A 13,834-nucleotide genomic window follows, 5' to 3' on the forward strand; every position below is an offset into this window, starting at 1 on the left:
AGCAAGCAGAATGCTAGACCTAACAAGTCGTAACTGGCAAAAATAACCGTCAATTTTACCCTTCCGGTCAAATATTGCACTGCAAACATCAATAACAGCTTTAAAGGGATAGTTCAGCCAAAAACTGAAAATTATCCCATGATTTAGTCACTCTCAAGCAATCCTAGGTGTATATGATTTGCATAGGTCGTCTGTTTGTTATTTTAGACTATAAAGATTTAAATATGGATCTTTTTCTTACAAAAATGCATCGCTTCGCTTCAGAAGGTCTTTATTAACCCCCTGGATTACTTTTATGATGGATGGATGCACTTTTTTGGGGTTCAAAATCTCAAGCTCCATTCACTACCATTCTAAAGCTTGGAAGAGCCAGAATATTTTATAATATAACTCTTGATTGTGTTTGACTGAAATAAGATATCATATACACCTAGGATGGCTTGAGAGTCAGTAAATCATGGGATAATTTTCAGTTTTGGGTGAACTATCCCTTTAAGTTGTCAATGCTACAACAAATAAAGCTCCCTGATTTTGCTATGTTAGCCACTTGACAAAATAGCATTGTCTCTGAGGCATGGTGAAAACATGTTACTTGCGGTAAATCAAGAAAACAAGAGATTCAAACAATAAGACTAACTGTGTTGAACTATATAACAATGATTAATTTTTTGTCGATAAAAGTATCCAAACAGTTGCTCACCTGACTAATAAAACGCATAACATATTAAAGCATCTTTGGTGTTTGAGAGATGTAAGGCAAATGGATAATATAAAATATGACTTTCAAAGCCAATATGAGAATAAATACAAAATGCTTCAAATGATTAATTAAAAACAAGTGACTTCCAGTGTTGGGGGTAACGCATTACAAGTAACTCAAGTTACGTAATTAGATTACTTTTTTAAGTAACTAGTAAAGCATTCCTTTAAATTGACAACAAAATATCTGAGTTACTTTTATAAATAAGCAACGCAAGTTACGTAATCAGATTACTTTTTTAAGTAACTAGTAAAGCATTCCTTTAAACTGACAACAAAATATCTGAGTTTCTTTCACAGTTTTTGACAGTATACTGTACTGTGTTGCATACACATTTCATATTTAGTTCTTTGGTTTTTGAACTTTTCTTCTTCTTCTAAGATTTACTTCTTCATCTACTTTCATCTCCTGTAAGATCACTTTACAGTAGTGAAATGAAAATAATTTTTCTTACAGTTTTTTTTAACTGCTTACACAGAAAATCCTTACTTGTCACACTTTCTGAAACCTAACACTCAAACACCAGAACCACACACCAAATCTGCAAAACCATACACTAATTCTCGGCCTTCAACTCAGTTTTCAGTTTCATAGAACACGTTTTGCAAAACACACACAATTCTCTATGTATCACACAAAAATCTAACTGGAAGTATCGTGATTTCCTATTTCAAGCACAACCATTGCTTCTGTCCAACTACACATGGTTGATGTTTTATTCGTAACCACAAATGCTTACAGTAAAAAAAATTAAATAAATTGTTTGGTTTCAATCTTACTGTTGTGTTTACCGTGAATTTTTCAACATCTCTCTGCTAATTACTTTCAACCTTATACAGAAATGTACATAGGAGCTCATGAAAGAAGAGCTTTAGGAATAACTGTGTGTTTATGACATATCCAAAAATAAAATATTATAGCAAAGGTGTTTGCAATGTAAGACAAATGTTTGATTTTGAGATGTGTTTATGAAATTTTGAATGCAGTGCTTAATTTTGCAAGAGATGTGAGGCATTTTGCATTTTGTGTGTGCAGATCTTGGATTTGTGTGTAAAGTTTTGAAAAAAAGAGGCAAAGTTTTGAAAGTGTGTGTAAGCAGTTGAAAAAAAACTGTATAAGTAACGCAAGTTACTTTGTTTTCCCATTATTGAATGGCAGCACAGCTGAACGGTTTGAGCTGCACCCTCTACTGTACAGACGTGATTTTGCATTTCCTTTAGCCTGAGGATTATTCATTTCACTTTTGCTGTAAAAGGGCCTTTACATTTGCCAAAAATAGAACAAACAAACAAGCAAGCCCAGCCCCAGTGAGAAAAAGTAAAGCAAAATTAACGTAACACATTATTTTTCACAAAAAGTAACGCAATTAGTTACTTTTTAGGGAGTATCACCATTGTAATGCATTACTTTTAAAAGTAACTTTCCCCAACACTGCTGATTTCTTACTTTCCAGTGCGATGAGAACTGTGTCCCTGTCGAGTTGAATCACTTGCTTGACCTCCAAAGACTCACCATCTGTGAAGTTACATAATTCCAGTCAAACAAAACACACTACCAATCAGTCTGTGTCATTGTGGCAATGTAAATCATGTAGTTTACTGGAAAGATTCTTTATATAAATAGTTTTTGCTGTAAAAAAGCAGTGGTATTGTAAAACTCATGCAGTACAGTGACTTTGTGTTCGATTGTTGACGTATAAACACATGTACGACACCTGGCAGACTTTGTGGGGTGTCATCCAGGTGGATTATGTCAAAATACATCTGTCCAGTGGTGTCACTTATGCGGGGGCGGCTTCTCACCCCCACACAGACCTGTGGCAGCTCCTCTGTTTCCTGTACGAGGAGCTCAAAGATGGGCAGAGACTCTGGCAGACTGAGCGCAATGTGCTAAAAAAGAGAGACAAGAAAGTTATGCAACAGCGCAGATATTTTTAATTTAACCATCACACTTATGTGTCATTTCTCACCTTGAGCTGCATGAACTTTTGCAGAGGATCATACCACATTAAAAGAACTAAACCAGATGGCACAGCGGCACACAGAAAGACGCTGTCAGTGTAGGGGTTTCGTACTAGAAGCAGAGAAATAAACATTAAGATGTGCACAAAATGCCTGAAGAATGATTCACACACTCCTACAGAGGTCATTGGTCCTCACCCACACTGCATCTTCTACAGCCCTTGGTGTCTGGGATCTTTACTGACATGGCGTACTTCCTGGAGAAAAAAAGAGAATTACTGCCTAAATGACTAAAGTCTGAGAAAACTGAGGACGTCTAGCTCAATGGCACAACGACAATAGTTAGGGTTGGGGGAGTTCCTTGGGCAAATCTTTTCTATCCTTAATAAATGTTTGCTAAAATTTACATTTTTTTTATTTCCTTATTTCTTAAATGTATAATATATTTTAAATAATACATATTTTCATGGACAGACTGACAGAATTGTGTGACTTTACAAACCTTGCGTTTATCTTTGTGCTCAAGCGGTGTGCGTTAATGGCGAGATGTCCCTGTCTACGCTGCATATTTCTGCGGTACTCAAAAAGTGTCGGCAGACTATGAGAAGTCAACTGTGATGACTTTCCTGTGGACAGAGGAGAGCAGGGAATCAGACTGACAATTAATGAAGACATTAGATCTTTGTGGAAGATTGAATAAGGTCATATTAATAATGCTGGACATACCTGAGACGGACATAAGAACGTTGTTCATCACGTACAACCAACTGCATCTCTGAGGAAGCAACTGGAAAAGAAACAAAATCTTTTACACTCTTTCATGGGCTATTTGCTCTAGTAAATTATGTAAACTTGTTTCTGCCTCAGAATAAAAATAATAGATAACTGTGAATTTATCTCAAAATGTAACTTTTTAATATTATGTAACTTTGTATCTTTTATGTCTTGTAAAGATGCCTTAATAGGGGCTTTCGCACCGGAGGAACCTTTTCATAGTTCCTAGAACTATTGGCTGAAGTACCCGGATTTTGGCGTGTTCGCACCGCAGGAACTAGGAACGATTTTAGTTATAGGAACTCCTTTTGGGGGAACTAAATTAGCTCCTTCTTCAGAGTAGGGTCTAAACCAGCACTATAGGAACTATCAGTGACGTGAGCGTACGTTGATTGGTCAAACTCACATCAAACACACATTTTTAAAAAGCTGTGTAAACATATTTACTTCACGAACATGGAAAACAGCGATAACTGCATTCTTTTCTCAGCCTCGATGATATGCAATACTGAAAGTTGTCATAGATTTCGTCTCTTAGCTCCACTTTTTGCTCTTTCAGTCACGTAAATTATGAGTTTACATTCCATCTCCGTTATCACGAAACCCACGACACACAACAAACACAGCTCCGATCACGGCATCCTCCATCCACCGTTTTTTAGTGTTTGTAAATGCCGCGCTTAAAGGGTTAGTTTACCCAAAAATGAAAATAATGTCATTAATTACTCACCCTCATGCCGTTCCACACCCGTAAGACCTTCGTTAATCTTCGGAACACAAATTAAGATATTTTTGATGAAATCCGATGGCTCAGTGAGGCCTGCATAGCCAGCAATGACATTTCCTCTCTCAAGATCCATTAATGTAGTAAAAACATATTTAAATCAGTTCATGTGAGTACAGTGGTTCAATATTAATATTATAAAGCGACGAGAATATTTTTGGTGTAAGCTTCGGAGCGTTATGAATCAGCGTGTCGAATCATGATTTGGAGATTTGGCAAGATTTGGCGCACCAAAAATATTCTCGTCGCTTTATAATATTAATATTGAACCACTGTACTCACATGAACTGATTTAAATATGTTTTTAGTAATTAACGGATCTTGAGAGAGAAAATGTCATTGCTGGCTATGCAGGCCTCACTAAGCCATCGGATTTCAACAAAAATATCTTAATTTGTGTTCCGAAGATTAACAAAGGTCTTACGGGTGTGGAACCGCATGAGGGTGAGTAATAAATGACAATAAATGAAATGAAATGAAATTTGGGTGAACTAAACCTTTGAAGACGCTGCTGTCGACCGCTTCAGAGTTCCTATTCCTGGTGTGAATGCAACCAGGAACATGGTCTGGGGGAGAAATTAGTTCTCGGGGAACTATCCTAGTGGCTAGTTCCTATAACTAAGTTTCTAGAACTATTCGGTGCGAAAGCCCCTAATATCTCACAGTGTGAACTTTTTCTTAAATATCTTTTACTCTGAGTTGGAAACAATTAAAGCATCCTCAAGTAAACTGAGTAAATATAGGAAAGATAATCTGGGTACCTTCTCCATAGTGTCCTCATGGAGCTCATTGAGGTTGAGGGTGTAGATGCCCTCCTCTGCACCCATCACAAGGTATTGATCTATGGGTAAATATCAAAGTACACTATTTGTATTTGTATACACAAATACACTAAATACACTAAAACCAAGAGGATTTGACAGCAGGGGACGACTGATATTCAACACTAATTTCTTTTGTATTGGGTATCTCTGTTACATAATGTGATTTCTGTAGCAAAATAACTAATAACTCTGATAAGGTAACATAGTTAAACTATATAATGGATGGCTGTGAATGGTGGTGTATGGAAATGTATAGTTGATTTGTGTATAAAAGAGTTTTTGTCCTTATTTTATTGTATTGTTCTATATCTAAAACAAATGGCAATAAATATATTTTGGAAAAAAAATATCAACATATTTGGCTAACTATTAGGTCGAGACAGAAACCTTCACAGTTATGTTTTTACACTATGTCTTGACTGAAACTGTGTTGTTATCATTAACTAAATCTATAACAAAAAAACAGTAATTTAAATAAAGCTCAAATAAAATAAAAGTATTAGATGAAAAACTAAAATTAAACTACAAAATTAGAAATGTTGCCTTCCCAACTAAGTGTGATAAATAAGGCTGCATTTACATGACATTGTCCAAGTTTCTACTTGTTCCATTTTTTTTCTTCCCATGTGGCACGGATCGGATATGACCCACGAATGTGTAAGCAGGAAAAAAAAAATACATTGATTCCGATATTCTCAGATTGGTTTCAGGCCTCATCCATATATGGAAATAAATCTGATATGAATCGGCTACATGCATTTGCATCTGCCATGTGAGTGGAAAGATCGGATATTCCCGTCAATGCGAGTTGTACAACGGTGGCGAATGACATCAACTCAGGTGGACACCAACCGTGATCACATGACTCTTTTCAATGCCACAATGGAGGACGAAGGCTCAACCCAATGTTTTGCTGACCTTTAAAGGCCCACTGAAGTGCCTTGGATTATTTAATGTGTTGACATAATTTCCACTGAAACAGGAAGACAGGGCGAGACATATCGAACAGCTCCTCCCCTTTTTTAAAATAGCCGATAGCGTTTAGTTTATATCACAGCTCGGCCAGAGCTGTTAAGCTTGGTAAAACCTCAGTTTCCTCCTAATCTCTAACCGTTTCTCCTCCATATCGCTTTAAAATACAGCATTCTGTGCAGAATTCAAATGGGTCCGATACGTTTTGAGGTCTGCGCCAACTCACGAATATGATCCGCTCTGTGCTATCATCGTCTCTGCAGACTGTGTGTGCGCTGCGGCGGTTTGTGTGAAACCAGACTTCATTTGCCTCAATGGAAATCATCCATTCTGAATCGTTCCCTATCCCCTATATAGTGCACTATGTGCCATTCACCATGTAGAAAATAGTAAATGTGTAAACAAGTGACTGACTTCAGCCGCAGCTTCAGTGTTTGTTTATAATGTAGGGGGCGGGATTTTAGATTCTAGAGAGCATTTGATTGGACAGAAAATCTGATGAGAAGCTGAAGTGCAGGATGATGTCATCAAAATCATTGCTCCATATTGGCGGAAGTGAGAGACTGTAAGCTTTGAATGCTTATTTCTTCAAAATGCGAATTTTGTCATTGTTTTGAAGCACACTAGCTTATAGATAACAGTAAAGCTAACATATTCATACTAAAAGCCAAAAAACTTCAGTTTTGATTTAATGGCGACTTTAAAGATGGTGCGGAAAGCAAAAGCTTGTATTACCGTTTCATCTACATCCATTGCAAATCATGCCGTTTTTACTTCCTTTTTGGCATAAGCTTTTCTGGGTCAGTACGTTTACAGTACCTTGGGTTTTTTGCCAAGTGCATAATGTAAATGCAGATATTGGATATGGGTCACTTTTAAAAGAAGATGTAAGCTGGTCATCAAAAAAAAAAAAAAAATCAGAATTGGGCATCAAGACCTGCAGTGTAAAGGCATCCTAAGTTTAAGCACTAAAACTAAAACTGAAATAAGAATGAATTAAAATCGGCATGAAACGGAAGTAGCAATTATCTTTTCTTTCCTATTGTGATGTATAAATACTTTAATTATATAACAAATTAATTAAATACGCTAACTAACTGTTAAGTAAAAAGATGTTCTTACCTCTGGTCTTTGGCAGAACCCATGTAACAGCACAGTGAGTCTTTAATGGACAGCCGTTGAATACTTTGGAGAAGCAGGCCCCCATCTGGAAGACAATTTATGATTCATTACAGAACAATAATCATGAAATTAAAACACGCAATTGAATTAGAAGCACATGATTCTCCGGACTTACATGTACATGTGGTGTAGGTGGCAGTCCATGGACAACAGATGACTGGAATCAATGAAAACAGAAGTGTGAGAGACCAATGAAAGATTGGCAACGTCTAGACCTTTACACAGATATTCATCAAGTTGTAATATGGTTTGACCTATGTAATATTTTCTTACTGATTTATCTACTTACTGAGTCGTCTGGTTTCCTCCTGAGAGTGCTCCATTCCGGGGAGAGAGGGGGGTCAGATGGGGGGAAATTATTCCTGCGTCCTCCTGGGTCTGGAGCGACAGAGCTCCCTGGTATCAAACCTGTTCAACATAGCGGCTGCATCAGTGTTTGGCTTTTAAGCTGGTATGATTTGTGCTCCATGAACTATATTATTTTTATGGAGTGATGTGGCCTGATGCTTCAAGATCAGGATCAAGATCAAAACCAAAATGCTGTAGGTTCGAACCCTGAAGGTGCTATGCAGTTACTAATGTGTTCTGATATGGTTGCTAAGGTGTGGTGAATGGTTTTAAAGACCCTGATATACTTCAAGCAAGATCGAAAAAAGAACTGTGTCATTTCGTGTGACGTCATTTAGAACACAATCAGGCCAAAATGACATTTGGGCGTTCCCAACAGCTTGCCAAAGCAAACTTTCCAGAAAAGTTTGCTCTGGTTGGTAAACACCTTCGGACTACCATTGGTTCGTGGTAAATACTTCATATGCAGGGCTTTGCTTTCTTTGATGTGGAAATCTTCTTGTTTCTTCTGTTCAGTCCATCAAGGTCAGACGAGTAAAAACATGAACACATTGGAGAACTACTTTATAGTAGAAACTGAAGTTGTATTTCTAGTTGAAAGAGAGACTGACAATCTTTTTTCCATGTTTAATTTTGTAAAGCTAAACAGCAATTCTTTACAGCAATCTATTGTATAATGTGCTACATACATTGCAGATATGCTCACTGAATATAAACAGACCACTCAGACCATTAGGATCACATCAGTTAGATATACCAAGGGTTCACTCAAAGCACGGTGAGTCCGCTTTTAGCTATTATGCCAGCCGCAGCTTGAACCAGCTTCCAGAAGAGATCTGTCACAGTCACCAGCTGGTGTGCCCAGGATAGCCACCAGAGGGCACTCCTCCCCAGACCTCTGCTATTCAGTCATGGACTACATTCCCCATAACCCTTTGCCCGGACTCATCAGCACTCATTGCATTCAGCTGTTGCTCAGTAGCCTTGTTAACTAGTCCATATAAGCCTGGATTACTCAGTCATTCTTTGTGAAGTCTTGTGTGTGTCTCCACTGCATTTCTAAGCATGCCATCTTTGGTTTCTCATGTTCATGGTTTTGACTTTCTGCCTGTTTTTTTTTTTTTTTCCTTCCTGTTTGCCAGTGTTCCTGTGCCCTGTTATTGTTTGGACTGTCTACCCTGTGCTTTTGACCTTTTGTCTGTTTATTGGATTACATCTTTGGATTACCCTTCAATAAAATACTGCGTTTGGATCCTCAACCTTGTGTCTTGGAGCTAGTGATGGGAGAAACAAAACTTTTTGAAGCTTCGAATCAATTTAACCAATTGCTTTGCAAAATGATTCACTGTTTCGAAGCGTTCGAAACGCCACATGCTGGTGACCCCTGCTGGTCAAAACAGTGTAAATGCAACAAAAACTCTGGCCAAATGTGTAAAAACACCTTTTACAAACCCATTGCAAATGTTTTATTGAAAGTAAAATCTCTCAAATGCAATTAACTAATCATCTAATAAGATTAAATATCAAGTGTCTGTATGATGTGTGTTCTTTTATAAATTTTCAGGGTTTGTTTCGTTTGTATGGCTCAGCTAAACAGTTCAATAAGAGACTATTAACTACTATTATTCCTTTTAATTACACTAATGTCTAATTAAAATGTCTACAAATGTATAAAACTGATCAAATATCAGGTAAAACCAATAACCACTTGTCTCACAATGTTTCGCCACTGGGGGGCAATCTCAGTGAATCCGCATGATTCATTAGTTCACAGATTTTCGCCCTACCGCGGTACTTCTGTCTGTCACACATGACCTTTCCAACGTGATTATGTAATGCACGGCGCATCGCAGAGCTAGTGCAAGACGAGCATTTGTGGTTAAAGATGTCATTTTTTTTTAGAAAATGACCGATTGTTTCACTAGGTAAGACCCTTATTCCTCGTCTGGGATCGTGTAGAGCCCTTTGAAGCTGCATTGAAACTGCAGTTTGGACCTTCAACTCGTACCCCAGTGAAGTCCACTATATGGAGAAAAATCCTGGAATGTTTTCCTCAAAAAACTTAATTTCTTTTTTGGACTGAAGAAAGAAAGACATAAACCTCTTGGATGACATGGGGGTGAGTAAATTATCAGGAAATTTTAATTCTGAAGTGAACTAATCCTTTAAAAGTAGGGGAAGTCTGACTGCTGCAGAATCATTTCGGCATGAATAGCATTGCCGTTGAACCACATATAACATATAATGTCACTGGTTTCCATCTCTTCCAAATTACAGTAGTTATGGCGTGACTGCAGCACAAGCTCGTTGTTTTGGTTCAGGAGGAACTGTAAAAGGTGGCTGCTGTTTCGGTTGCGGTGCACGGTGATTATGCACAGAAGTGTAGGCTAATATTGATGCTAGATTTAGTGTCCATTTAACACCACTACTACTACTTAGAAAAACAGAACTGTTTTCTAAAACTGAGGTATTCTGCAATCAAAGTGTGGTCATATGTACATACTCTTTGAATTGACTTATCTCACCTTCAGTTGGTGTTGAACAGAGGGAACCCAGACTGGTGGAATGACTGAGGAAGGAGGAGTCTGTGAAGAGGGAGGAGTTTGTGAGGAGTGACAGGTCAGACAGCGTTGAACCAATCAGCAAAGCTGATTCACTGAGAATGGCAGGGTTAGTGTCAGGGGCAGGGTCCTTCAGAGGGGTGGAGCCAATAAGAGGTGAGGAGAGGGAACAGGGAGTGGGCGCCATTTTCTCTTGATTGGAAGGGCAGTGGGTTGTGGATTGTGGAGAAGAGACCGCTCTCTTCACAGTCCCATATTTATCCTCTTCATCCATTGAGTGCTGCGGATTAAACAGACACGAATTATGTTATTCTACAAGACATTTGACTTTTACAGCTAACTTTTATTTCATTGTTCCTTACCTCAGCTAAAGAAGAACCCCTCTTTATAGTCAAACTCCTGCAAAAGAGCAAGGAAAAATTAGACAATTCATAATTTTAATTGTAAGTTATATTTCTCATGTTATTTACTATAAAGAGGTGGGAGGGGTGTAGATTCAATTTCAACTTTAGGGGGACAAACAGAATATGTTCTTTACAAAACCGATTGCAGTACTGACTATTTGTTTTACCAAATAGTTTTAAGTACAAACATTTTGTTTCAAAATTGAAGCTAACAAAAGAATTTTACACTACAAAAATAAACTTGTACCTACAGTAATTAGCATCTTTGTCTTGTTTTCCAATACAAAATATATACACATCTCTAAAACATCATCAAAGAAAATTTCTCTGATAAGCAAACTGCTTTATTTTATCTTATTAACAAGGAGGTGACAAAATTCCCTATGGAAATAATTTTAAATATAGCTGCAAGCATCAATTATCGGGGTTCAATCGCTTTACGGCTTTTATTTATTTATTTTTTTTTTTACATAATTGCGAATATTTAATTAACGATTTGATTGACAGCAGTGGTTCTTGTGGCAAAGCTGTTCAGCATAAGGAAATCTAACAAATGATATTAACAGTGTGTGTATGTGTGAAACACCATAACAGAGGCGTAAAACTCGTTAGCGCCACCTAGTGGCCGATTTCTTCTAGAATCATGTGACGCATGTGCACACCCAATTTCGTGAAGTTGTACGCAAATTAGGCAGGAAAATACCCGAAAATTTCACCAGAGTGATGGTTGAATTTGAGACATACATTCTGTACACCTTGAGCCAAGGATCCCAACAATATAAGACCAACTGAGAAAAAAAGCATTACAATAAATCGCGCTGCCAATGGTGTAGATTTCAGTTTCTATACAATCAGTTTCATACAATACGCCATCAAAATGATAAGTTTAATTATTCCAGCTGCTGTGAGAAAAGGCTATATATGATCCGCTACCAGCAGCATCCTCGCATGATAGAGCCATTAGCTGGGACTCCTTCTTTATGTAAACAGACGAGACGTAATGACGCAAAGATGAACGACTACATGCTCGAAATTCCCACGGAAACCCACCAGTACCACCCGAATTAAAACACATTATTACAAGCTTAACGTCGTGAATCGGGCTAAGGTAAGGAGATAGTTTTGAACGCTGGCTGGTTATGTACTTGCTCAAAAATTAATTTTGGATAATTTTTAAATCAAAAAAAGTTACGGACTGCAGCATTAACTTACTTCAATTTATCCACCTTAAAAAAAAATGTGAGCGTTCTCTTTACATTCAATAAAAAATTGAATTGGTAAAAAATTGAACAGTAAAGTATTTTGAATATGTGTATTTTGTATTTTTTTTTCACATCATAAGGATATTTTACTATTTTTTGAGAAACAAGACAAAAATCTGATTAAGAATGTTTTTGCAGTGTACATTTATAATGATTTATAGTTTTTTATAGTTTCTATAGTTAGTATTTTCTATATAGTTCTATAGATTCTATAGTTTTGTCTGTGTCAAGATATAAAAAAGTCAGATCACCTTTCCATCAAGGCCTCTTCCACACATTCTAACAAACTCCTGCAAAACAAAATAGTAAAAAAAAAACAATGCAGTGCTTATAACTCATGATTCTGAGAAAGATAAAGTATTAATAGTGCTTCTTAACAGCTAAATTTAACAATATATTCATCACATTAGACTTTTATCAGTGATTGGTGGATGTCAAACCCCTCAGCCAATCAATGTTTTCAACATTTACTACTGTCATCACCATTACTTTAGACTAGCAAGAGTGAAATAAATATAACCAACGGTGAGTCCTTGTCCGAGTTGATAGAGCTCCAGTCATCGCACGCCCCCTAATGAAGAACAGGAAACCAATCAGTAATTCAGTAAGTGATGAGTGAAGCCTTATTTAAAGGGACAGTTCATCCAAAAATGAAAATCTGACATCATTTACACACCCTCATGTCAGTTCTTTCTTCCATGTAACACAAATGTTTTCAAGTTTGGTTTTTTTGTGTCCATTTTGTTATTGTATGGAAATGAGCGACAGAGTACATTATTCTAAACTTCTCCTTTTGTGTTCCCCTCATACAGGTTGGGAAACTACATAATGATGACTGATTTTTAGGTGAACTATCCCTTTAAATACAGTTAAAATTACTTGGATACATTGGACAAAGTAATTTCAATTTCATTCAATTGTTTAATCTTACCAGATCAGGACAGGGATCCGTCTCCTTTCTCATGGGTGGCCCAAACTTCACATGATCAACTAGAAAACAGAAAAAAAGACGGTCTTGAGCCAAAACTGAATCACTGAATTCAACTGCATCACGCTTCGCCTTTCAAATAGAACCGTGTGGTAGGAGTATAACGCGCCACTTTCTATAGTATTGTCTGGATGACTTTCTAACATGCAGATTTGGATACACACTCATGCATTTATGCAAACAGACATGAACCTAAAGACACTCAGAAACACACGCACACAATGTGTCCTTTCATAGCTCTAGAGTGGCTACTCAATTACAATAGCTGCTGTTGTCCAGTTAACCTTGGATTGTGGCCATGGCTTGCTGTAATCTACCAAACCACAACAATGACTTTCACTGACTAGTGTCACATTCTTAGTCACCCCTGATTAGCCAGTTACTACTTGTGAGGTGAGGTCGCAACGGTCATATTGTTCAACAGTTGTGTGTCATTACACTGGTGGAGAGTCTCTGCAAATGTCATTTTTCAAAGGCATATGTAACTTGAAATTATAGGGATAATTTAAAGAAAAAGTTTCCAAAAAGACCAACAACTGAAAATTTTTGTAACTTTAAAAGGATACATTAATGATCAACTGTGTTTACATGCTGTGGTTGGGTTTTGTGTATTTGTGAGTGCTGTTAATCATTTCACATGCGAAGTGGGTGGGATTCTTAAAGACACAGTACCAATTAAAGCTGCAAGCAGCGATGAAAGGGCCCTCGCACCGCCACCTGGTGGTTTTAGGAAAACAGAGCACGGTGGGCAATATGCATTTAAGTGTATAAACATAGGAGGACTACGTCAGTCATTTGTATTTGCCACACTTCCTGCTACCAGCTGGTGGCGCTATGACTATAACTAGTGTGTAGATGTCTTCAGGCCAGGGCACTTATCAAACATGTGAAGTTTAAGGCAGATTGGGCATTGTATGCCGGAGTTACAACAACTTCCTGTTTTGTGGCATTAACCACATACATTAGAACTTAGCCAAGTGTTGCATGATTTAATGTATTTATAGCATGCTTGGT

At 37.4% G+C, this 13,834-nt stretch overlaps 1 protein-coding gene across 1 annotated transcript in view; it reads right to left on the reverse strand.

Moving 5' to 3' along the window:
- map4k6 (mitogen-activated protein kinase kinase kinase kinase 6) overlaps nucleotides 1-13,834 on the reverse strand; it is a 32,358-nt gene that overhangs the window by 1,570 nt on the left and 16,954 nt on the right. Inside the window, exons 14-28 of the mRNA XM_051876908.1 lie at nucleotides 12,764-12,822; nucleotides 12,357-12,403; nucleotides 12,084-12,122; nucleotides 10,529-10,565; nucleotides 10,131-10,446; nucleotides 7,547-7,665; nucleotides 7,373-7,414; nucleotides 7,198-7,282; nucleotides 5,041-5,120; nucleotides 3,448-3,508; nucleotides 3,224-3,347; nucleotides 2,920-2,978; nucleotides 2,730-2,833; nucleotides 2,475-2,649; nucleotides 2,207-2,275 (exon numbers count right to left, since the gene is read on the reverse strand). Coding sequence (XP_051732868.1) covers nucleotides 2,207-2,275; nucleotides 2,475-2,649; nucleotides 2,730-2,833; nucleotides 2,920-2,978; nucleotides 3,224-3,347; nucleotides 3,448-3,508; nucleotides 5,041-5,120; nucleotides 7,198-7,282; nucleotides 7,373-7,414; nucleotides 7,547-7,665; nucleotides 10,131-10,446; nucleotides 10,529-10,565; nucleotides 12,084-12,122; nucleotides 12,357-12,403; nucleotides 12,764-12,822 — 1,416 coding nt within the window. The remainder of the gene's footprint in view (nucleotides 1-2,206; nucleotides 2,276-2,474; nucleotides 2,650-2,729; nucleotides 2,834-2,919; nucleotides 2,979-3,223; nucleotides 3,348-3,447; nucleotides 3,509-5,040; nucleotides 5,121-7,197; nucleotides 7,283-7,372; nucleotides 7,415-7,546; nucleotides 7,666-10,130; nucleotides 10,447-10,528; nucleotides 10,566-12,083; nucleotides 12,123-12,356; nucleotides 12,404-12,763; nucleotides 12,823-13,834) is intronic.

This window comes from Ctenopharyngodon idella, chromosome 21 (genome assembly GCF_019924925.1).
Source record: "Ctenopharyngodon idella isolate HZGC_01 chromosome 21, HZGC01, whole genome shotgun sequence".
NCBI classification, from domain to species: Eukaryota; Metazoa; Chordata; class Actinopteri; order Cypriniformes; family Xenocyprididae; genus Ctenopharyngodon; species Ctenopharyngodon idella.